At 42.1% G+C, this 25,611-nt stretch overlaps 1 protein-coding gene across 2 annotated transcripts in view; it reads left to right on the plus strand.

Annotated features, from left to right (window-relative positions):
- Nucleotides 1-22,703, plus strand: part of ZSCAN25 (zinc finger and SCAN domain containing 25) — a 161,100-nt gene extending 138,397 nt beyond the window's left edge. For both annotated transcript variants that reach the window (XM_054560224.2, XM_063725651.1), the window contains exon 7: nt 14,938-22,703. In XM_054560224.2, coding sequence (XP_054416199.1) covers nt 14,938-14,969 — 32 coding nt within the window. In that variant the 3' untranslated portion in view covers nt 14,970-22,703. The remainder of the gene's footprint in view (nt 1-14,937) is intronic.
- The last annotated feature ends 2,908 nt before the right edge of the window (nt 22,704-25,611 follow it).

Below are 25,611 nucleotides of genomic sequence, written 5' to 3' on the forward strand. Positions count from 1 at the left end.
GCCTAGGTTTTCTTCTAGGGTTTTTATGGTTTTAGGTCTAACATTTAAGTCTTTAATCCATCTTGAATTAATTTTTGTATAAGGTGTAAGGAAGGGATCCAGTTTCAGCTTTCTACATATGGCTAGCCAGTTTTCCCAGCACCATTTATTAAATAGGGAATCCTTTCCCCATTGCTTGTTTTTCTCAGGTTTGTCAAAGATCACATAGTTGTAGATCTGTGGCGTTATTTCTGAGGACTCTGTTCTGTTCCATTGATCTATATCTCTGTTTTGGTACCAGTACCATGCTGTTTTGGTTACTGTAGCCTTGTAGTATAGTTTGAAGTCAGGTAGCGTGATGCCTCCAGCTTTGTTCTTTTGGCTTAGGATTGACTTGGCGATGTGGGCTCTTTTTTGGTTCCATATGAGCTTTAAAGTAGTTTTTTCCAATTCTGTGAAGAAAGTCTTGGTAGCTTGATGGGGATGGCATTGAATCTATAAATTATCTTGGGCAGTATGGCCATTTTCACTATATTGATTCTTCCTACCCATGAGCATGGAATGTTCTTCCATTTGCTTGTATCCTCTTTTATTTCATTGAGCAGTGGTTTGTAGTTCTCCTTGAAGAGGTCCTTCACATCCCTTGTAAGTTGGATTCCTAAGTATTTTATTCTCTTTGAAGCAATTGTGAATGGGAGTTCACTCATGATTTGGCTCTCTGTTTGTCTGTTATTGGTGTATAAAAATGCTTGTGATTTTTGTACATTGATTTTGTATCCTGACACGTTGCTGAAGTTGCTTATCAGATTAACGAGATTCTGGGCTGAGACAATAGGGTTTTCTAGATATACAATCATGTCATCTGCAAACAGGGACAATTTGACTTCCTCTTTTCCTAATTGAATACCCATTATTTCCTTCTCCTGCCTAATTGCCCTGGCCAGAACTTCCAACACTATGTTGAATAGGAGTGGTGAGAGAGGGCATCCCTGTCTTGTGCCAGTTTTCAAAGGGAATGCTTCCAGTTTTTGCCCATTCACTATGATATTGGCTCTGGGTTTGTCATAGATAGCTCTTATTGTTTTGAGATACGTCCCATCAATACCTAATTTATTGAGAGTTTTTTAGCATGAAGAGTTGTTGAATTTTGTCAAAGGCCTTTTCTGCATCTATCGAGATAATCATGTGGTTTTTGTCTTTGGTTCTGTTTATATGCTAGATTACATTTATTGATTTGCATATATTGAGCTAGCCTTGCATCCCAGGGATGAAGCCCACTTGATCATGGTGGATAAGCTTTTTGATGTGCTGCTGGATTCGCTTTGCCAGTATTTTATTGAGGATTTTTGCATCAATGTTCATCAGGGATATTGATCTAAAATTCTCTTTTTTCGTTGTGTCTCTGCCTGGCTTTGGCATCAGGATGATGCTGGCCTCATAAAATGAGTTAGGGAGGATTCTCTCTTTTTCTATTGATTGGAATAATTTCAGAAGGAATGGTACCAATTCCTCCTTGTACCTCTGGTAGAATTTGGCTGTGAATCCATCTGGTCCTGGACTCTTTTTGTTGGTAAGCTATTGATTATTGCCACAATTTCAGAGCCTGTTATTGGCCTATTCAGAGATTCAACTTCTTCCTGGTTTAGTCTTGGGAGGGTGTATGTGTCAAGGAATTTATCCATTTCTTCTAGATTTTCTAGTTTATTTGCATAGAGGTGTTTGTAGTATTCTCTGATGGTAGTTTGTATTTCTGTGGGATCAGTGGTGATATCCCCTTTATCATTTTTTATTGCATCTGTTTGATTCTTCTCTCTTTTCTTCTTTATTAGTCTTGCTAGCGGCCTATCAATTTTGTTGATCCTTTAAAAAAAACAGCTCCTGGTTTCATTAATTTTTTGAAGGGATTTTTGTGTCTCTATTTCCTTCAGTTCTGCTCTGATCTTAGTTATTTCTTGTCTTCTGCTAGCTTTTGAATGTGTTTGCTCTTGCTTTTCTAGTTCTTTTAATTGTGATGTTAGGGTGTCAAATTTGGATCTTTCCTGCTTTCTCTTGTGGGTATTTAGTGCTATAAATTTCCTTCTACACACTGCTTTGAATGTGTCCCAGAGATTCTGGTATGTTGTGTCTTTGTTCTCATTGGTTTCAATGAACATCTTTATTTCTACCTTCATTTCGTTATGTACCCAGTAGTCATTCAGGAGCAGGTTGTTCAGTTTCCATTTCGTTGAGCGGTTTTGATTGAGTTTCTTAATCCTGAGTTCTAGTATGATTGCACTGTGGTCTGAGAGACAGTTTGTTATTATTTCTGTTCTTTTACATTTGCTGAGGAGAGCTTTACTTCCAACTATGTGGTCAATTTTGGAATAGGTGTGGTGTGGTGCTGAAAAGAATGTATATTCTGTTGATTTGGGGTGGAGAGTTCTGTAGATGTCTACTAAGTCCGCTTGGTGCAGAGCTGAGTTCAATTTCTGGGTATCCTTGTTAACTTTCTGTCTCATTGATCTGTCTAGTGTTGACAGTGGGGTGTTAAAGTCTCCCATTATTATTGTGTGGGAGTCTAAGTCTCTTTGTAGGTCACTCAGGTCTTGCTTTATGCATCTGGGTGCTCTTGTATTGGGTGCATATATATTTAGGATAGTTAGCTCTTCTTGTTGAATTGATCCCTTTACCGTTATGTAGTGGCCTTCTTTGTCCTCTTTGATCTTTGTTGGTTTAAAGTCTGTTTTATCAGAGACTAGGATTGCAACCCCTGCCTTTTTTTGTTTTCCATTTGCTTGGTAGATCTTCCTCCATCCTTTTATTTTGAGCCTATGTGTGTCTCTGCACATGAGATGGGTTTCCTGAATACAGCACACCAATGGGTCTTGACTGTTTATCCAATTTGCCAGTCTGTGTCTTTTAATTGGAGCATTTAGTCCATTTACATTTAAAGTTAATATTGTTATATGTGAATTTGATCCTGTCATTATGATGTTAGCTGATTATTTTGCTCATTAGTTGATGCAGTTTCTTCCTAGCCTTGATGGTCTTTACAATTTGGCATGATTTTGCAGTGGCTGGTACCGGTTGTTCCTTTCCGTGTTTAGTGCTTCCTTCAGGAGCTCTTTTAGGACAGGCTTGGTGGTGACAAAATCTCTCAGCATTTGTTTGTCTGTAAAGTATTTTATTTCTCCTTCACTTATGAAGCTTAGTTTGGCTGGATATGAAATTCTGGGTTGAAAATTCTTTTCTTTAAGAATGTTGAATATTGGCCCCCACTCTCTTCTGGCTTGTAGAGTTTCTGCCGAGAGATCTGCTGTTAGTCTGATGGGCTTCCGTTTGTGGGTAACTCGACCTTTCTCTCTGGCTGCCCTTAACATTTTTTCCTTCATTTCAACTTTGGTGAATCTGACAATTATGTGTCTTGGGGTTGCTCTTCTTGAGGAGTATCTTTGTGGCATTCTCTGTATATCCTGAATCTGAATGTTGGCCTGCCTTGCTAGATTGGGGAAGTTCTCCTGGATAATATCCTGCAGTGTTTTCCAACTTGGTTCCATTCTCCCCATCACTTTCAGGTACACCAATCAGATGTAGATTTGGTCTTTTCACATAATCCCATATTTCTTGGAGGGTTTGTTCGTTTCTTTTTATTCTTTTTTCTCTAAACTTCCTTTCTTGCTTCATTTCATTCATTTCATCTTCCATCACTGATACCCTTTCTTCCAGTTGATCCCATTGGCTCCTGAGGCTTCTTCATTCTTCACGTAGTTCTCGAGCCTTGGCTTTCAGCTCCATCAGCTCCTTTAAGCACTTCTCTGTATTGGTTATTCTGGTTATACATTCGTCTAAATTTTTTTCAAAGTTTTTAACTTCTTTGCCTTTGATTTGAATTTCCTCCTGTAGCTCAGAGTAGTTTGATCATCTGAAGACTTCTTCTCTCCGCTCGTCAAAGTCATTCTCCGTCTCCAGCTTTGTTCCATTGCTGGTGAGGAACTGCGTTCCTTTGGAGGAGGAGAGGTGCTCTGCTTTTTAGAGTTTCCAGTTTTTCTGCTCTGTTTTTTCCCCATCTTTGTGGTTTTATCTACTTTTGGTCTTTGATGATGGTGATGTACAGATGGGCTTTTGGTGTGGATGTCCTTTCTGTTTGTTAGTTGTCCTTCTAACAGACAGGACCCTCAGCTGCAGGTCTGTTGGAGTTTGCTAGAGGTCCACTCCAGACCCTGTTTGCCTGGGTAACAGCAGCGATGGCTGCAGAACAGCAGATGTTCGTGAACTGCAAATGCTGCTGTTTGATCGTTCCTCTGGAAGTTTTGTCTCAGAGGAGTACCCGGCTGTGTGAGGTGTCAGTCTGCCCCTACTGGGTGGTGCCTCCCAGTTAGGCTGCTCAGGGGTCAGGGGTCAGGGACCCACTTGAGGAGGCAGTCTGCCCATTCTCAGATCTCCAGCTGCATGCTGGGAGAACCACTGTGCTCTTCAAAGCTGTCAGACAGGGACATTTAAGTCTGCAGAGGTTACTGCTGTCTTTTTGTTTGTCTGTGCCCTGCCCCCAGAGGTGGAGCCTACAGAGGCAGGCAAGCCTCCTTGAGCTGTGGTGGGCTCCACCCAGTTCGAGCTTCCCAGCTGCTTTGTTTACCTAAGCAAGCCTGGGCAATGGCAGGCGCCCCTCCCCCAGCCTTGCTGCCACCTTGCAGTTTGATCTCAGACTGCTGTGCTAGCAATCAGTGAGACTCCGTGGGCATAGATCCTCTGAGCCAGGTGCGGGATATAATCTCCTGATGCACCATTTCTTAAGCCTGTTTTGGCTTACACACAGTGCGCTGCACCCACTGTCCTGCGCCCACTGTCTGGCACTCCCTAGTGAGATGCACCCAGCACCTCAGATGGAAATGCAGAAATCACCCGTCTTCTGTGTCACTCAGGCTGGGAGCTGTAGACCAGAGCTGTTCTTATTTGGCCACCTTGGCTGACCCCTGAGTAACTGTTTTTAATCCTCTTAGATCTATAACTTGGAGGGGAATTGCTGGGTCACATAGAAATTCTGTTTAACTCTTTAAGGAAACTCCAAGCTGTTTTCCTTAGTGGCAGCACCGTAGCACATTCTCACCAGCAATCGGTGAGAATTCCAATTTCTCCACATTCTTGCCAAGACTTCTTACCTTCCTTTAAAAAAAAAATAGCCATCTAAGTGGGTATGAAGTGGTAACTTTTCTGGGATTTTGACTTTGTGCAACCACAAAGAATTAAGAATCTGTGAGAAGATGCCAGAGACAGAGGAGGACAAGAAAATGTGTGGCTAGGAACCTGACACAGGTGGCCCCTGGGCTTTCTGTTTTTGTTTGTTTGTGTTTGTTTTTGTTTTTGAGAGGGTGTCTTGCTCTGTTGCCCAGGCTGGAGTGCACTGGCACAATTTCAGCTCACTGCAACCTCTGCCTGCTGGGCTCAAGCAATTCTTGTGCCTCAGCCTCCCAAGTAGCTGGGATTAGAGGCATGCACCACCACGCCCAGCTAATTTTTTCTATTTTTAGAAGCGATGGGGTTTCGCCATGTTTCCCAGACTGACTTTGAACTCCTGAGCTCAGGTGATATGCCTGCCTCAGCCTCCCAAAGTGCTAGGATTACAGGCATGGGCCACCATGCCCGGCCAGGCCCCTGGGCTTTCTATGGACTACAGAGACATCTCTTCTCATTCTGTAGAGAGAAGAGAGCAAGTAGGGATCCTCAGAATATGACTGATGCACAGGCTCTGTATGAGTTATTTAAACCCCCTCAGCCTCAGTTGCCCCACTTATAAAGTGAGTGTTAATGATTCTGTCTTTCCCTCTCAAAGGAGCTCAGAGGAGGCCAGACCCTGGCCTGTGATCTGCAGTGGGCTTGGGACCTAGATCTGCAAGTCTGGCTGGTGCTGGCTTTGACTAGAGAGAATGGGGGATATTACCAAGCCTAGTACCTGACTCTTGGCAGTCCTTCCATAAATGTTTGCTCAAAATGAAAACAATTAGTTCAGTAGTCGCTGAGAGAGGACAAGAGTTACGGAGTAGCCCTACATTAAATAACGTATTTTCTTCTTATCAAAAAGGGGAGACATGAGTTCAAATGTCACTGAACAAATAAGTGAAAGGTTGGGCATTTGTTAAGCAGGGTCTCTGAGCCACAGAGTGATCTATGGAAGGGAGCATTGAAGAAGGCAGGAATTGGAAGGTGGGAAACAGCCAGATCAGACCAGACATGGGATTAAGAGGAAACAAGGGGACAGCTGGAATAGTATTTTCAGAATGAAGTCATCGCAGTATTCCAGACCCCTCCAAATCTGCCGTTTACTCACTTGACCAAGATCCTTTTACTCTCATTCCCTATCTAGCCATTAGAACCACATGTTCTTGATGCCCAGGATTCTATGAGCTGAGTTCAAAGCTTCCAAGGTTGCAGACCATGAGACAGAGATAAAATGCAGGCATGGGGGCTGAGATCAGCAGCCAGCTAAAATATGTCGCAATTTAAATAATACCACCAGTGATGACACATATCTAATATTTTCCTACCATCTTACTGGCATAATCCTTGTTGAATATTAAACAATGAACTCAACTTTGCACATGAACCTTAGGAAGTTCAGATTCTAATGACTACTGCAGACAGGTTGAGAATATGAAGTAGGCTTACCCCAAAACACATTATTAGGGTCAATTCCAGTGCCTGCCATTGAAAGTCAAGGTTTCTTTGACAGGTTTAATTCCCTCAGAATATGTACATCAAAGTAGAATCTGAAAGACGCTACTTGCATGCCCCAAAATTATTATTATTATTATTAATTATTTTAATTATACTTTAAGTTCTGGGATAAATGTGCAGAACATGCAGTTTTGTTACATAGGTATACACATGCCATGCTGGTTTGCTGCACCCATCAACCTGTCATCTACATTAGGTATTTCTCCTAATGCTATCCCTCCACTAGCCCCCCACCCACTGACAGGCCTCGGTGTGTGATGTTCCCCTCCTTCTCTCCATGTGTTCTCATTGTTCAACTGCCATTTATGAGTGAGAATTTGCAGCGTTTGGTTTTCTGTTCCTGTGTTAGTTTGCTAAGAATGATGGTTTCCAGCTTCATCCATGCCCTTCAAAGGAAATGAACTCATCCTTTTTATGGCTGCATAGTATTCCATGGTATATATGTGCCACAATTTCTTTATCCAGTCTATCACTGATGGACATTTGGATTGGTTCCAAGTCTGCTATTGTGAATAGTGCTGCAATAAACATAAACATGCATGTGTCTTTACAGTAGAATAATTTATAATCCTTTGGGTATGTACCCAGTAATAGGATTGCTGAAGAAGGTTTTTCTTTACCTTCTTGAGAATTGGCCTAAAAGACAAACATCTCACATTTTATCAAGATACTTTCCTGTGTAGTCTTATTTCAGTTTTGGATTGCGTAGGAAAACTGAAATTTCTCAGTTTCATGCTCAAGCACATCTCTGATTCTCCAGGCCACCACTGGATTTTCCTTGGTGCTGGAGTGTGTGCCTGCTATTGGGGGACCTGTAGGCAGGCCCGTCCAGTCCAGATGCACTCATCTGGCCCTCAGTGTCCCTGGGGCTTAGCAAGGCACTCAGACCACTGTGCATTCCACATATCAGCCCATTGCTGGAGGCAACAAAGAGCTTCTCCCAATGAAAAAGGATAAAGTATAGACCCAATTGGTTTGGCCGCAGTTGGCTCTTACCGAATACCACTGTCTACTGGCCTGAAGGTCAAACTACACAACATTTAAGAGCATATGTACCAATATAAAACCTGCAATAGAAGTGCATAAGGCTATAGAAACAACGATAAAAGACCCTATCTAGGCTGGGCATGGTGGCTTATGCCTGTAATCCCAGCACTTTGGGAGGCTGAAGAGGGTGGATCATGAGGTCAGGAGTTCAAGACCAGCCTGGCCAACATAGTGAAACCCCATCTCTACTAAAAAATACAAAAAATTAGCCTGGACGTGGTGGCAGGCACCTGTAATCCCAGCTACTCGGGAGGCTGAGGCAGGAGAATCACTTGAACCCTGGAGGCAGAGATTGCAGTGAGCGCCACTGCACTGCAGCCTGGGCATAAGTGCAAGTCTCCGTCTCAAAATAAAATAAAATAAAAATGAAATAAAAAACCCTATCCAACATTCTCTGCACTCACATTCCTGATGAGAGGTAGAGAAAGAGAAACCAAAAATATCATAAGGAAATAAAACAAACTCTATCTGCAAGATAATTACAAAAGAAGTGCCATATCTCCAGATGAGAAGAAACTAGTGCAAAAATTCTGGCACCATGAAAAATGTGAATGTATGACACCACCAAAGAATTACATTAGCTCTCCAGCAATGGTCCCTAAACAAAATGGAAACCTAGAAATTACAGGTAAATAAATCAAAGCATGGATTGTGAGGAACCTCAACAAGGTCAAAGACAAGGTTGAATATCAACAAAAAGAAACTTCTAAAGCAACCCAGGAAATGAAGGAAGATAAACATCTTACCACAAAATCAGAGCTTCTGGAATTGATAAATTCACTTAAGAAATCTCAAAATACAATTGAAAGATTTATCAAAGACTAGACCAAGCAGAAAAAAAGAATGTCAGAGCTTGAAGACTGATGTTTCAAACTAACCCAGTCAGATAAAGATAAAGAAAATAGATTTTTTTAAAATGAACAGTCTTTGAGAAATATGGGATTATATAAAGTGATCAAATCTACAAATGGCCTTCCTGAGAGAGAATAAGAAAAAGTAAACAACCTGGAAAATATATTTGAGAAAATAATTCAAGAAAATTTCCTTAATCCTACTAAAAAGATAGACATCCAGATACAAGAAATCCAGAGAACACCTGTGAAATACTGTTAAAAATGTGGATCTTGAAGACATAGGTTCATCACATTATTCAAGGTCAACACTAAAGGAAACATCTTAAAAGTAGGTAGAGGAAAAGGTTGAACTATGTACAAAGAGAACCTCATTAGGCTCACAGGAGACTTTTCAGCAGAACTTTATAAGCCAGGAGAGATTGAGGATCTATTTCCAGCATTGCTAAAGAAAATAAACTCCAGCTAAGAATTTTATATCTTGCCAAACTAGGCTTTTTAAGAGAAAGAGAAATAAAATATTTACCAGACAAGCAACCACAATCAAGTAGGTATTATTTCTGGGATGCAAGACTGGTAAACATCCACAAATCAATAAATATGATTCACCACATAAACAGAATTAAAAGCAAAAAATATATACACGATTATCTCAACAGACTTCTGAAAAGCTTTTGATAAAATCCAACATCTCTTCATAATAAAAACCCTCAAGAGGCTAGGCATAGAAGAAACATACCTCAAAATAAGAAGAACCACCTATGAAAAATCCACAGCCAAGATCATACTCAACAGGCAAAAGCTGGAACCATTCCCCTTGAGAATTGGAACAAGAAAAGGAGGCCCACTCTCACCACTCCTATTCAACATAGTACTGGAAGTCCTAGCCAGAGCAATCAGACAGGAGAAAAACATAGAAGATATCCAGATAGAAGAAGAAGGAATCCAACTATCTCTCTTGCTAAAAATATGGTTCTATATCTGAAAAGCCCTAAAGACTCTGCCAAAAAAGCTCCTAGAGCTGATAAATGACTTCGGTAAATTTTCAGGATATAAAATCAATGTGCAAAAATCAGTAGCATTTCTATACATCAGTAATGTTTAAACTGAGAGCCAAATCAAGAATGCAATCCCATTTAAAATAGCCAAACAGAAAACAAAAATACCCAGGAATGCATTTAACCAAAGAGGTGAAGGATCTCTACCAGGAGGGCTACAAAACACTATGAAAATAAATAATAGATAACATAAACAAATGGAAAAACATCCCTTGCTCATGGATTGAAAGAATCAATATTGTTAAAATGGCCATACAGGCCAAAGCAATCAATAGATTCAGTGCTATTTCTCTCAAAATACCAATGTCATTTTTCACATAATTAGAAAAAAAACTACACTAAAATTCATATAGAATCAAAAAAGAGCTGAAATAGTAAAAGCAATTTTAGGAAAATAACAAAGCCAGAGACATCACATTACCTGACTTCAAACCATAATATGAAGCTACAGTAACCAAAACAGCATGGTATTTTTACAAAAGCAGACACATGGACTAATGGAACAGAATAGAGAACCCAGAAATAAAGTTACATGCCTACAGTCATCTGATCTTTCACAAAGTCTACAAAAATAAGCAATGGGGAAAGGACACCCTGTTCAATAAATGGTGCTGGGACACTGGCTACCCATACGCAGAAGAATGCAACTGGACCCCTACCTTTTACCACATACAAAAATTAACCAAGACAGATGAAATATTTAAAGAGAAGATCTCAAACAATAAGAATCTTAGAGGAAAACTAAGGAAACACCATTCTGGACATCAGACTTGGGAAAAAACTTATGACTAGGAAAAACAAAAATTGACAAGTGAGGCCAAATTAAACTAAAGAGCTTTTAAAGGTAAGTGGGAGTTGTTTCTGGCTCCCCTAACCCTGAAGCCACTGCCAGTATCCAAATAATGGGAAATCTTCTCTGCTCTTGCAAATGCAAACACTGATGTGAGCAGTGATTATGGAATTTTTTTGAGGTCATTACACCAGACTGCCAGCTTGGGCTGAGTCACTTGCTCTCCCTTCAGACCTGAGCTATGGCAGCAGGCATCATACTAGTGGTACACATGTTAAGATTCAGAGTCCTGCCCAGGAAACCTCACCTCTTGTGTCTCCACATCACCATAGACCCTGCAGACATTCCTTGACACCTGCTTAGTCTGCAGCAGCCACACACAAAATCCCCTGAAATTTATCTGCTAAACCCAGGGGATTTTGCAGTGTTCCCAGTAGTCTAGCCTACAGTAAGTGCTACTTGTAAGGGAAAGGAGAGTGCAGCACCCCATGGGGTATCCCATTCAGATAAAGGAGACCAGAGCGTGTGCTTTTCTGTGTTCAAGAACTCCCCACTTGTGGGCTGAGAGTGACTTCCAGTACAGAAGGGGTCACTGTGCTTTGTTCTGCAAGAGAGCAAAATGGCCCCACCCCAGTTGCCAGGTGGCCTTGGTGCTTGGGCATGGACGTGGAGATTAGGACTTCTCTTTCCTCTCAGCTACTGTATCAGGCACAGCCATGGTGGCTTGCAAAGATGCACAGTCACACCACAGGATAGCAATTTTAGGGTTACTAAGGGCAGCTGCATACCCCACTGACAGTGCATCCCCACTGGCAGCTGCATCCCCACTGGCAGTGTGCCCTCAGGGCCCAGGCCTACATGAAAGGCATGACCCCTCTTCCTCCACATGGGGCAGCAGCATTCTTGCAGCACAGAGCAGGAGAACAAAAAGCTGTGTCGTTTGTGCTGAGGGAGAGTGTCTTGCACAGAAGACGTCTTGATGCTGACCTGCAGGACAGGCACCTGTCACAGTGCCTTGACCACATTGCAGCCTTGAAATAGACAATTTTGTCCACCTGATCTGAGTGTTGCAAGCACCAGGATAGACAAATGACAGGAAGGTGAATCATATTCCTGCCTGCCCAGGCCATGGGGCTGGGGAAGCTCCCTCCCCTTCTTTGAAGACTTCAGGGCATTTCACTAGGAGCTCCTCCCACAACCCCATCAGGGCTGGTACTTGTATCTGCCATTGGGATATCAAAGGGCAGACTTTACCGTTTAGCTCTACCCTACATTGCCCTCACCTCAGGGGCTGAGCAAGGAGCTGTCACAGTGTATTTTACAGCCCAGCTCAAGTCTGAAGCAATAGGAAGCTACTCCCAGTAAACCAGTGTCTATCCATCTGCTTTTGCCACAGCAGGCTCTTTCCCATAAGTGCCACCTTCTGTCTTGCAGGTTGAACTGCACAACCCAATACAAAACCTGTTGACACAAGTGCACTGCCCCGGGAAACAAGATAATCTTCCTGAGCCCTTCACCATGCTAGCCCCACAGGAGGCAGTGAGACTGCTCACACACACAGCACATCATTGCTATAAACAATATTTAAGAAAGCCTCTTCAAAAAGGGTAGCTATACCCAAGGAACTCATACAAAGTCTTTGCCACTGAAAGAACCCAGACTCAAAACCAAATGAACCCACACAATATACATTATAGTTACATCATCAGCAGGGGAAAATCCCATCCACATGAAAGTAAATTCAGGCTGGGAATGGTGGCTCACGCCTGCAATCCCAGCACTTTGGGAGGCTGGGGGGAGTGGATCATGAGGTCAGGAGATCGAGACTATCCTGGCTAGCATGGTGAAACCCCATCTCTAGTAAAATACAAAAAATTAGCCCAGGTATGGTGGCATGCGCCTGTAGTCCCAGCTACTCAGGAGGCTGAGGTAGAGGAATTGCTTGAACCTGTGAGGCAGAGGTTGCAGTGAGCCAAGATCACACCACTGCACTCCAGCCTGGCAACAGAGCAAGATTCCATCTCAAAAAAACAAAAAACAAAAAACAAAAAACAAAAAAACAAAAATTAAATAAAAGAAAGAAACTAAGTAAATTCAAAAATATTATGAAGAGATAGTTTATGCAGATGAGAAGAATCCAGAGAAACAGCTCCAGAGGTCTGAAAAAAGAGTATTATAACACCCCTAGAAGTTCATGCTAACTCTCCAGCAGTGGAGTCTAACTAAAATGAAATACATGAAATATCGGAAAAACAATACAAAATTTTGATTTTAAAGAAACTCAGTGAGATCCAAGAAAAAGCAGAAAGCCAAAAAAGATGAATGAATATATGAATGAAAAATTTACTAAAGAGATAGATATTTTAAGAAAGAGAAACAAGGAGTTGCGGGCAAGATGGCCAAACAGGGACAGCTCCAGTCTGCAGCTCCCAGTGAGATCAACTCAGAAGGTGAGTGATTTGTGCATTTCCAACTGAGGTACTCAGCTCATCTCATTGGGACTGGTTAGATGGGGTGCAGCCCATGGAGGGTGATCCAAAGCAAGGAGGGGGCCTCATCTCACCCGGGAAGCACAAGGGGTCAGGGAACTCCCTCGCCTAGCCAGGGTAAGCCGTGAGGGACTGTGCCATGAGGAATGGTGCATTCTGGCCCAGATACTATGCTTTTACCACAGTCTTCACAACCCGCAGACCAGGAGATTCCCTCAGGTGCCTACACCACCAGGGCTCTGGGTTTCAAGTACAAAACTGGGCAGCTGTTTGGGCAGACATGGAGCTAGCTGCAGGAGTTTTTTTTTCATGCCCCAGTAGTGCCTGGAATGCCAGCAAGACAGAACCATTCACTCCCCTAGAAAGGGGGCTGAAGCCAGGGAGCCAAGTGGTCTAGCTCAGCAGATCCCATCCCCACAGAGCCCAGCAATCTAAGATCCACTGGCTTGAAATTCTTGCTGCCAGCACAGTAGTCTGAAGTTGACCTGGGACGCTGGAGCTTGGTGCAGGGAGGGGCATCTGCCATTGCTGAGGCTTGAGTAGGCTGCTTGTCCCTCTCAGTGTAAACAAAACCACTAGGAATTTTGAACTGAGCGGAGCCCAACACATCTCGGCAAAGCCACTGTAGCCAGACTGCCTCTCTAGATTCCTCCTCCGTGGACAGGGCATCTCTGAAAGAAAGGCAGCAGCCCCAGTCTAGGGCTTATAGATAAAGCTCCCATATCCCTGAAACAGAGCACCTGGGGTAAGGGGCGGCTGTGGGCGCAGCTTCAGCAGACTTAAACCTTCCTGCCTGCTGGCTCTAAAGAGAGCAGCAGATCTCCCAGCACAGTGCTTTAGCTCTGCTAAGGGACAGACTGCCTCCTCAAGTGGGTACCTGACCCCCATGTATCCTGACTGGGAGACACCTCCCAGTAGGGCCCGACAGACACCTCATGCAGGAGAGCTCTGGCTGACATCTGGTGGGTGCCCCTCTGGGACGAAGCTTCCAGAGGAAGGAACAGGCAACAATCTTTGCTGTTCTGCAGTCTCCACTGGTGATACCCAAGCAAACAGGGTCTGGAGTGGACTGTGATAGGTAGAGGGGGGATGGTTAATGGTTACAGAAACATAGTTAGAAAGGCTGAAAAGACCTACTGTTTGATATCACAACAGTGTGACTATAGTCAGTAATAACAATTATATATTTTTAAATAACTAAAAGAGTATAATTGGATGCTTTGTAACACAAATGATAAATGCTTGAGGGAATGAATAGCTCATTTACCCTGCTGTGATTATTACACACTGTATGCTTGTATCAGAAAATCCCATATACTCTATAAATATATACACCTACTATGTAGCCCCTGTGGTAAAGACATTCACCCATCCAAACCCAAAGAATGGACTTGGACACATGAGGAACAGTGGAAGAGAGACTTTTAATGGTGGTCTTCCAAGATCGGGTATCTGGTAGGCAGGCACACCCAGGACTGTTACAGTAGGTAATTTATCTCCTAGCATGCAAGTCCCTTCCCCAGTTCCTAAATGGTCGAGTACTACAGGGTTACAATCTTCCTGTATATCGCCTAAGTTACATTATCCAACTTATAAGATTATATCCTGGCTCCCTTCCCTGCTTAATTTTATATTTCCCAATAATGAAACTTTCTTTCCTTTTATGGGCTGACCCTCCTCTACATTCTGTTCACTTATTATGACATTCTACGTGCCTGAGCTGTGTGGTTTGTTACATCCACATGCTGGCTGCCAGTACTTAGATTTATCATGCCTTGAAAATGGACCATGTAAAATGTTTTCTCACAAATACCCTCCTCTTTTCTATTTACTTCGTTTGGTTTCATTTTCATCTAAACCCTTTTGGTCCTTGAATCACTCTGGAAGTCATTTACTTTCTTCCTCATAGGAGAGGGTGTTTAATTTGGTTTTTAATTGTAGCAGTTTATTTTCTGGTAAGTCATGGGCATTTGTTTACTAATAGCAGTCTCAATTTATCTCTGTGCTGCATTCAGGAGACCCATCCCACATGCAGAGACACAGATAGGATCAAGATAAATGGATGGAGGAAGATCTACCAAGCAAATGGAAAACAAAAAAAGGCAGGGGTTGGAATTGTAGTCTCTGAAAAAACAGACTTTAAACCAACAAAGATCAAAAGAGACAAAGAAGGCCATTACATAATTGTAAAGGGTTTCAACAAGAAGAGCTAACTATCCTAAATATATATGTACCCAATACAGGAGCACCCAGATTCATAAAGCAAGTCCTTAGAGACCTACAAAGAGACTTAGACTCCCACACAATAATAATGGGAGACTTTAACACCCCACTCTCAACATTAGACGGATCAACAAGACAGAAAGTTAACAAGGATATCCATGAATTGAACTCAGCTCTGCACCAAACAGACCTAATTGACATTTGTAGAACTCTCCACCCCAAATCAACAGCATATACATTCTTCTCAGCACCACACCACACGTATTCGAAAATTGACCACATGGTTTGAAGTAAAGCACTCCTCGGCAAATGTAAAAGAACAGAAATGATAACAAACTGTCTCTCAGACCACAGTGCAATCAAACTAGAACTCAGGATTAAGACACTCACTCAAAACTGCTTAACTACATGGAAACTGAACAACCTGCTCCTGGATGACTACTGGGTACATAACGAAATGAAGGCAGAAATAAAGATGTGCTTTGAAACCAATGAGAACAAAGACACAACATACCAGAATCTCTGGGACACATTTAAAACAGTGTGTAGAGGGAAATTTATAGCACTAAATGTCCACAAGAGAAAGCAGGAAAGATCTAAAATTGACCCCCTAACATCACAATTAAAAGAACTAGAAAAGCAAGAGCAAACACATTCAAAAGCTAGCAGAAGGCAAAAAATAGCTAAGATCAGAGCAGAGCTGAAGGAGATAGAGACACAAAAAACTCTTCAAAAAATCAATGAATCCAGGAGCAGGTTTTTTGAAAAGATCAAAAAAATTGATAGGCCGCTAGCAAGACTAATAAAGAAGAAAAGAGAGAAGAATCAAATAGACATAATAAAAAATGATAAAGAGGATATCACCACCGATCCCACAGAAATACAAACTACCATCAGAGAATACTATTAACACCTCTACGCAAATAAACTAGAAAATCTAGAAGAAATGGATAAATTCCTCGACACATACACCCATCCAAGACTAAACCAGGAAGAAGTTGAATCTCTGAATGGAACAATGACAGGTTCTGAAATTGAGGCAATAATTAATAGCTTACTAACCAAAAAAATCCAGGACCAGATGGATTCACAGCCAAATTCTACCAGAGGTACAAGGAGGAGCTGGTACCATTCATTCCTTCTGAAACTATTCCAATCAATAGAAAAAGAGGGAATCCTCCCTAACACATTTTATGAGGCCAGCATCATCCTGATACCAAAGCCTGGCAGAGACACAACAAAAAAGGATAATTTTAGACCAATATCCCAGATGAACATCGATGCAAAAATCCTCAGTAAAATACTGGCAAACTGAATCCAGCAGCACATCAAAAAGCTTATCCACCACGATCAAGTGGGCTTCATCCCTGGGATGCAAGGCTGGTTCAATATACACAAATCAATAAATGTAATCCAGCATATAAACAGAACCAAAGACAAAAACCACATGATTATCTCAATAGATGCAGAAAAGGCCTTTGACAAAATTCAACAACTCTTCATGCTAAAAACTCTCAATAAATTAGGTATTGATGGGACGTATCTCAAAATAATAAGAGCTATCTATGACAAACCCACAGCCAATATCATACTGAATGGGCAAAAACTGGAAGCATTCCCTTTGAAAACTGGCATGAGACAGGGATGCCCTCTCTCACCACTCCTATTCAACATGGTGTTGGAAGTTCTGGCCAGGACAATCAGGCAGGAGAAAGAAATAAAGGATATTCAATTAGGAAAAGAGGAAGTCAAATTGTCCCTGTTTGTAAATGACATGACTGGATATCTAGAAACCCCATTGTCTCAGCCCCAAATCTCCTTAAGCTGCTAAGCAACTTCAGCAAAGTCTCAGGATATAAAATCAGTGTGCAAAAATCAGAAGCATTCTTATACACCAATAACAGACAAACAAAGAGCCAGATCATGAGTGAACTGCCATTCACAATTGCTTCAAAAAGAATAAAATACCTAGGAATCCAACTTACAAGGGATGTGAAGGACCTCTTCAAGAACTACAAACCACTGCTCAATGAAATAAAAGAGGACACAAAGAAATGGAAGAACTTTCCATGCTCATGGATAGGAAGAATCAATATCGTGAAAATGGTCATACTGCCTAAAGTTATTTATAGATTCAATGCCATCCCCATCAAGCTACCAATGACTTTCTTCACAGAATTCGAAAAAAACTACTTTAAAGTTCATATGGAACCAAAAAAAGAGCCCGCATCGTCAAGTCAATCCTAAGCCAAAAGAACAAAGCTGGAGGCATCACGCTACCTGACTTCAAACTATACTACAAGGCTACAGTAACCGAAACAGCATTGTACTGGTACCAAAACAGACATATAGACCAATGAAACAGAACAGAGCCCTCAGAAATAATACCACACATCTACAACCATCTGATCTTTGACAAACCTGACAAAAACAAGAAATGGGGAGAAGAGTCTCTGTTTAATAAATGGTGCTGGGAAAACTGGCTAGCCATATGTAGAAAGCTGAAACTGGATCCCTTCCTTATACCTTATACAAAAATCAATTCAAGATGGATTAAAGACTTAAATGTCAGACCTAAAACCATAAAAACCCTAGAGGAAAACCTAGGCAATACCATTCAGGACATAGGCATGGGTAAGGACTTCATGTCTAAAACACCAAATGCAATGGCAACAAAAGCCAAAATTGACAAATGGGATCTAATGAAACTAAAGAGCTTCTGCACAGCAAAAGAAACTACCATCAGAGTGAACAGGCAACCTACAGAATGGGAAAAAATTTTTGCAATCTACTTATCTGACAAACAGCTAATATCCAGAATCTACAAATAATCAAACAAATTTACAAGAAAAAATCAAACAACCCCATCAAAAAGTGGACGAAGAATTTGAACAGACACTTCTCAAAAGAAGACATTTATGCAGCCAACAGACACATGAAAAAATGCTCATTATCACTGGCCATCAGAGAAATGCAAATCAAAACCACAATGAGATACCATCTCACACCAGTTAGAATGGCGATCATTAAAAAGTCAGGAAACAACAGGTGCTGGAGAGGATGTGGAGAAATAGGAACACTTTTACACTGTTGGTGGGACTGTAAACTAGTTCAACCATTGTGGAAGACAGTGTGGTGATTCCTCAAGGATCTAGAACTAGAAATACCACTTGACCCAGCTATCCCATTACTGGGTATATACCCAAAGGATTATAAATCATGCTGCTGTAAAGACACATGCACACGTATGTTTATTGCAGCATTCTTCAAAATAGCAAAGACTTGGAACCAACCGAAATGTCCATCAATGATAGACTGGATTAAGAAAATGTGGCACATATACACCATGGAATACTATGCAGCTGTAAAAAAGGATGAGTTCATGTCCTTTGTAGGGACATGGATGAAACTGGAAACCATCATTCTCAGCAAACTGTCACAAGAACAAAAAACCAAACACCACATGTTCTCACTCATAGGTGGGAATTGAACAATGAGAATACACAGACACAGGAAGGGGAACATCGCACACTGGGGCCTGTCGTGGTGTGGCGGGAGGGGGAGGGATAGCATTAGGAGACATACCTAATGTAAATGATGAGTTAATGGGTGCAGCACACCAATATGGCACATGTATACATATGTAACAAACCTGCATGTTGTGCACATGTACCCTAGAACTGAAAGTATTATAAAAAAAAAAAAAGATCTGAGTTTGATAGACAACACTATTTCATCTCAGTTACATCCACTCCCTCCTCAGAATCACTAATAAAGTGCAGCCTTTGAATAAAAAGAAGTAAAGCAGAACCCCTTTGTTGTGTGTCTCAAAGCTGCAAAAGATGTCACAGGGAGTAAGAGCTAAGGTAGAGCCGTGGAAAAACCCTCAGGGAATTTGGCATTTCTTGGAGATGATTCAAGCAGGTGCAAATGACCCAGTGGTGAATGGGTTTCATATCTACGAAGTGAAACAGAAATCAGATCACAGGGATTGTGACTTTATAGATATAGGGGCTGATGACTCACTGACTGAGGAACTGGAATAGTCAAGAGAAGGAGGTAACATTAAGACAATAAATAATAACAGTAACTCCAACAGCAATGATTATTTTTGTTCACCGGGTCCTTTCCTGCCTGCACCGTGAGACCCCAAAAGTCACAATGATTAGCTAAAAGCAACTGAAGTCTTCATGGTCCCAATCCTGGAGTGAATACTTGATAAATGTCCTCAAACATGAGTGCTCCTGAGAGGTTCAGGCAGGAATTCTTCCAGGGCACTTCATTCCTTTATGTCCATTTAGTAAGTGGACCCCACTGATTTGGGGATTCTCATCCTAGGTAGAAAGGGTGACTTTTTTTTTTTTTTGTCTTCAGCAGTGATGATGAGATTTTGCATCACTGCATCCACTCAGTCACAGAGGGTCACTGAGAGCCTATTGTGGCCATGTCTTTAAAATTTGCTCAAAGGCTTTTATGCTTTCCCTTCCCTGTAAGCTCTGACCCTGTTTTAGGATCTGGCCCTTCTTAAACTGTCATTCACAGAGAGGTCTTGGAGGAGTCAGAGTCCTTATTTCTACAGATTGACAACTGTGCTCCAGGCTTCTACTGGCCTCGTAGAAATGCGAGCTCTTTCAGCTACACCTCAGTCACTGTGGTCAGATGATCTGGTTGATTTCAGCTATTGGGGAGGATGATTGACTCATAGAATGACAGTGTGCAGAAGAAACACAACTTAAGGAACCAATTTCCAGGACATTCCTCCACTTGCAGAATCTAGCCTTCCAACTGGTGATATTCACCTGATAAGCACAGTGCCAGTGATATGGTATGAATCTGTGCCCCTACCCAAATCTCATGTTGAAATGTAACCCCGAATGCTGGAGGTGGGGCCTGATAGGAGGTGATTGGATCCTATGAGCAGTTTCTTATGGTTTCACACCATGCTGCATTGGGTGTTGTCCTCATGACAATGAGTTTTTATGAGATCTGGTGGCTTAAAAGTGTGTAGCACCTCCTCCCCACCCTCTCTTGCTTCTACTCCAGCCATGTAAGATCTGCCTGCTTCTCCTTCACCCTCTGCCATGATTGTAAATTTCCTGAGGCCTCCCTAGAGGCAGAAGTCACTATGCTTCCTGTACAGCCTGCAGAACCATGAGACAATTAAATCTCTTTTCTTTATAAATTACCCAGCCTCAGGTATTTCTTTATAGCAATGCAACAAAGGACTAATATATCCAGACATGCTCATTTTTTTCAAGGTGATCAATCACCAAGCAGTCAGTTTGTTGCCTCTGTATGTCGACTATCTCTGTAGGAAAACCCATTAAGGCTGCTGCTCCTTATGGCAGGCCTGCTTGCAACTCATCTTTGATGGGTCATGTATGGACTCCCCCAACTGGGGGTTCTGGATCTCTGAAGACCTTCCCAGTCTGATGTTACTGAGGGGTGGAGGACTGGATGAAGAAGAAAAGCTGATGGCAGAGGTCACCAGCCATCAACTCAACCGTGAATCTGCTAGTCCCACAAGGTTGGTCCCAGAGAGGCAAATTAGGAAAATGCAGCTGAAAAGTATGGTGTGTATAAATGGATCCATATGCCTCATATGTGCTTTCAGCTGAAAGGCAGGGGCCTTCTAATGTCCACGTACCTTCCTGTTGATAGCAAAAGATGCAGTATTTTACATGAGTAAACATAAAATATTCCAGATAGTTGAATTAAGACCTTGTTTTCTCTTCTATAACGGGTAGCACTTAAGGCAGTATAGGTTCCAAATGTTCTGTACAAATCCAGTGACTGTGATAATATGTGGTAAAATACAACTGAGAAATGGCATGGAGGGTCGTGTTTGGAGGACCCAGCAGAGGCAGCATTTGGATCCTTGCCCCAGAACAGTTAGTGGAAGTGTGTGCACCATCTACCAAAACCAGGGTGGCCTTGGGTTTTCCCACTCCAGTTTCTTCCATTGTTGTTACAGCCATAGCAAATCAATGACACTAATCTCTGCTTCTAAACCTTCTACATGTTACATGATCTCTCAGGCCAGGACAAACTAATGAGTTAATGTGTCAGCAGCATTGGCCCCAAGGAAAGATCTGGGTGAGTGTCTAGACTCAACATGGTTCCATGTCAAGGCAGAGGCTGTGCTGGGCAAACTGTTTAGTTTCTTTCCAGCTCTCCTCTGTTTGGTAGAGTAATGCCACTTTCGGTTCCAATGAAGAGGCTAACAGAAAAGCCAGTCATCTATTGCATGTAATTGTGTTTGCCTAATAAGGGCATAGTCTACACTACAGTTTCTGACTCCTGGGCTGCACCAGCATCGTCTAAGGCTAAGGCATTGTCTGCCTGGCTGCCCGAGTCTGTAGTGACAGCCCCACAACATGGCAGACCACACACAGAGTTACACATTTGATGTCCCTGTGTCCAGGCTTGAAGCAGATGAGATGCCAACCTGTTTGCCCTTTGAGTGACCTCCACTGTGGGGCCAGGACCCATGAATGTCTCTTTGGAGTTCTACCCTGAGGGATGAGGAATATTTTCTCACTTCATACGGATCCTACCTGGATGCTTTTGCTATCATCACTGGCTCACAGTATTGCTCACTCCCCTGCCTGACAGTTTAAGATAACCTGCTAAGCAGGTATGTTCAAAAAGGAGGTATTAAAATAAACTATCAGGCATGCATATTTAAAAAGACATATGCAGTCTTGTCTTAGAGATATACATTCATGCATTAGACTCATATTCCTGACATTATTCTGGAAAGGTGATGTTTTTTTACACACATTTACTGTCACAAATACTGAACTAACAGCCCTCTTTTATCATCCAGAAGGAACATGCTGGAAATAATCTATCTCCAAAAAATTCTGGTTTAAAAATGAATGAATGTAAACCATAACAATTCATTTTAAAATGTTAGACAATGGAAACCATGTTGCCACAACTCACTGAATTCCTAAGCTTTCTGTGAAAAAATTAAAATGAGGTTTATATTGTCTATTTTCATGTCATTGTGGTTCTCTGCTCTTAATAAAAGTCAAACTGAGGTAGAAGTTAATGTGACAGGTGGAGCCTCCACTACCCACAGTGGAAAGTAACTCTTCTCTCCACCTGCTCTAGGATGCCAGGAATCCCACCAGTGAGAGGGTTTGTCCTCCTGTACTATAACATAAAGGGGAAAAAAAATGTGTAAAATCCAAATTGGCTTTCACAGCTCCTGCCTTTACAGGCTGCTAGTAGATTCCCATTAGGTGAGAAACAAAGCTCTATATTAATCCTAGCCTCCTAAAGACTGGAGGAAAAAGATTAAAGCAAAGAATAAATCCTCAAAACTTCCTCCAAGTCTCCTTTGCTCCAGAGATTAATCATTGCAAAGTAAATAGTTCTGTGTATGACAGGGTGGAGGAGTGAGTCATAGGAGGGAGGGGATGTTTAGGGGCATGGCACAGAAAAGAGGGAAGAGCCAGGTGACAGCTTCCCGTGAAGTCTTGGTGTTCCCCGCTGTGTTATGTAAATGATATCCTGGGGTGGAAGGCAGGGGAGCAGGAACCACCAGGTCCACAGGGGACAAACTTCTTTATTTATTTATTTATTTTTATTTTTTTTTTATTATTATACTTTAGGTTTTATGGTACATGTGCGCAATGTGCAGGTTAGCTACATATGTATACATGTGCCATGCTGGTGTGCTGCACCCACCAACTCGTCATCTAGCATTAGGTATATCTCCCAGTGCTATCCCTCCCCCCTCCCCCCACCCCACAACAGTCCCCGAAGTGTGATGTTCCCCTTCCTGTGTCCATGTGTTCTCATTGTTCAATTCCCACCTATGAGTGAGAATATGCGGTGTTTGGTGTTTTGTTTTTGCGATAGTTTACTGAAAATGATGATTTCCAATTTCATCCATGTCCCTACAAAGGACATGAACTCATCATTTTTTATGGCCGCATAGTATTCCGTGGTGTATATGTGGCACATTTTCTTAATCCAGTCTATCACTGTTGGACATTTGGGTTGCTTCCAAGTCTTTGCTATTGTGAATAATGCCGCAGTAAACATACATGTGCATGTGATCTTCAAAACAGATAAGGGAACAGGGGCCTGAGTAGCACCCCAAGTCCAAGTTAACAGAGGAGAGGAATCTGGACAGTTACTGACAGATAGAGGAGCACCAGGCTGACAGCCAGGAGAAGCCAGGTTTCCACCACCAAATTTGGGATGAGGTCCATCGCCACTTTCCTTCTTCAACTGTCTCCTCTGAGTTTTACATTCAGCTCTGTGCTGCTGGTTTGCTGGGCTGTCTGCCTGGAGCTTCCCTGCCCTGCACAGCAGTCTTAGGCCAAGCTGCTAAAATATTTATGTGATGGAGAAGGAGGTGGGGCTGCAGATGCAGCCAGTAGCAAAGAATCGCACGCACCCCTTTGCTTACCTCCTTTGAGTTCATATTCTATGAGGAATCATAAACAACTTAATCAGTGTTATCAGGGAGTCCATGGAATCTGAGTTCTTATCAGAAATTGAAGTGGAGCCATTGGCATGAAACCGATTATATCTCCTCTCACCTGCCCTTTTTTCCATGGCTGTCCTCATTCCAGAATACTTGAAATTCATCCCCACAAGCCACACCTACAGATCTTTATCCATGCAATTCCCTCTGCCTGGAGTGTACCTGTGCCCCCTAGATGACTCCTACACATCCTTCCAAGCCCAGCCAGACAGACCCCTTCTATTAAAGTCTTTCCTTACCAACCTCCTCACACAGATGTAACCATTTCCTCCTCTGGGTGCCTCCTATCCCCCTCACACAGTCCTATTGTCTTCTTTCCTCTCTACCACCATTGTGGGTTTCTGTGCCTGTTTCCCTTAGCAGAGGTGAGTCCCTCAAGGGCACAGTCTTTCCAGACTCTTTACTTTCATGACCCTGGACCCTAGCAGGGTACTGTACACATGGTGGGTGACCAGAAATGTTGGTGGAGTTGACTTGGGTGAGATTGCTGGGCCCCTGTGTGTCATCCCCTCTGAGTCTGTGGTGATAGCAATAGACTAATGGTTGCTTGGGACTCAAATGCAGCCAGCACTCTTTCCCAACTAATGCAATTGGTCTTGTTCTGCAAAGGAAAATAATAGAAGTCATGTTCTGCCACTTCATTCCTCAGAAGGTAACATACATGAAGAGACTTACCTGTTGAGAGTTGTACTGAATGTGTCAAGGAAGATACTATGTATCAGAAAAACACCCAACCACCCTGTGCCTCTCACCTATTCATTCCTGTATTAAAGCATTCATCATGTATTTTAACAGCTGTGCTCCCAGTACTTAGGGTACAAAATTGACTAAGACCCAGACATTAGCTCAATTGTTTTGATTTGTAGATCCCACAAATAAGTGAGAACATGCAATGTCTGTCTTTCTGTGCCTGGCTTATTTCACCTAACATAATGACCTCCAGTTCCAGCCATGTTATTACAAAGAACAGGATCTCATGCTTTTTTCATGGCTGAATTGTACTCCATTGTATATAAGTGAAGTACTCTCTTTATCCATTCATCTGTTGATGGACACGTAGGTTGCTTCCAAATCTTGGCATTTGTGAATGGCGGCTATTGTGAACATGGGAATGAAGATATCTCTTCAATATATGGATTTCCTTTCTTCCAGGTTTATACCCAGTACGGGGATTTCTGGATCTTATGATAGCTCCATTTTAATGTTTTGAGGAACCTCCAAACTGTTCTGTATAGTGGTTGTAATAATTTCCACCAACAGTGTACAAGAATTCCCTTTTCTCCACATTCTCGCTGGCATTTGTTATTGGCTGTCTTTTGGATTAAAACCATTTTAGCTGGGGAGAGATGACATTGTAGTTTTGATTTGCATTTCTCTAATGATCAATGATGTTGAGCACATTATCATATGCCTATGTGGCATTTGTGTTTCTTCTTTTGAGAAATGTCTGTATAAGTCTTTTGCCCATTTTTTGATTATTAGGATTATTAAATTTTTTCCAAAGAGTAGTTTGTGCTCTGTGTATATTCTGGATGTTAATCTGTTGTCGGAGTGTTTGAAAATATTTTCTCCCATTCTTTGGTTTGGGTCTTCACTTTGTTGATTGCTTTCTTTGCAGCACAGAAGCTTTTTAACTTGATGTGATTCCATTTGTCCATTTTTGCATTGGTTGCCTGTGCTTGTGGGGTATTACTTCAGCATTTTTTGTTCAGACCAATGTCCTGAAGAGTTTCCACAATGTTTCCTGTAGCAGTTTCATTGTTTGAGGTCTTAGATTTCAGTCTTTTTTTTTTTTTTTTTTTTTTTTTTTGAGACAGAGTCTCACTCTGTTGCCCAGGCTGGGGTGCATTGGTATGATCTTGGCTCACTGCCACCTCCGCCTCATGGGTCCAAGTGACTCTCCAACCTCAGCCTCCTGAGTAGCTGGGACTACAGGCATGCACCACCATGCCCAGCTAAC

Source organism: Pongo abelii, chromosome 6, assembly GCF_028885655.2.
Source record: "Pongo abelii isolate AG06213 chromosome 6, NHGRI_mPonAbe1-v2.0_pri, whole genome shotgun sequence".
Classification (NCBI taxonomy): Eukaryota; Metazoa; Chordata; class Mammalia; order Primates; family Hominidae; genus Pongo; species Pongo abelii.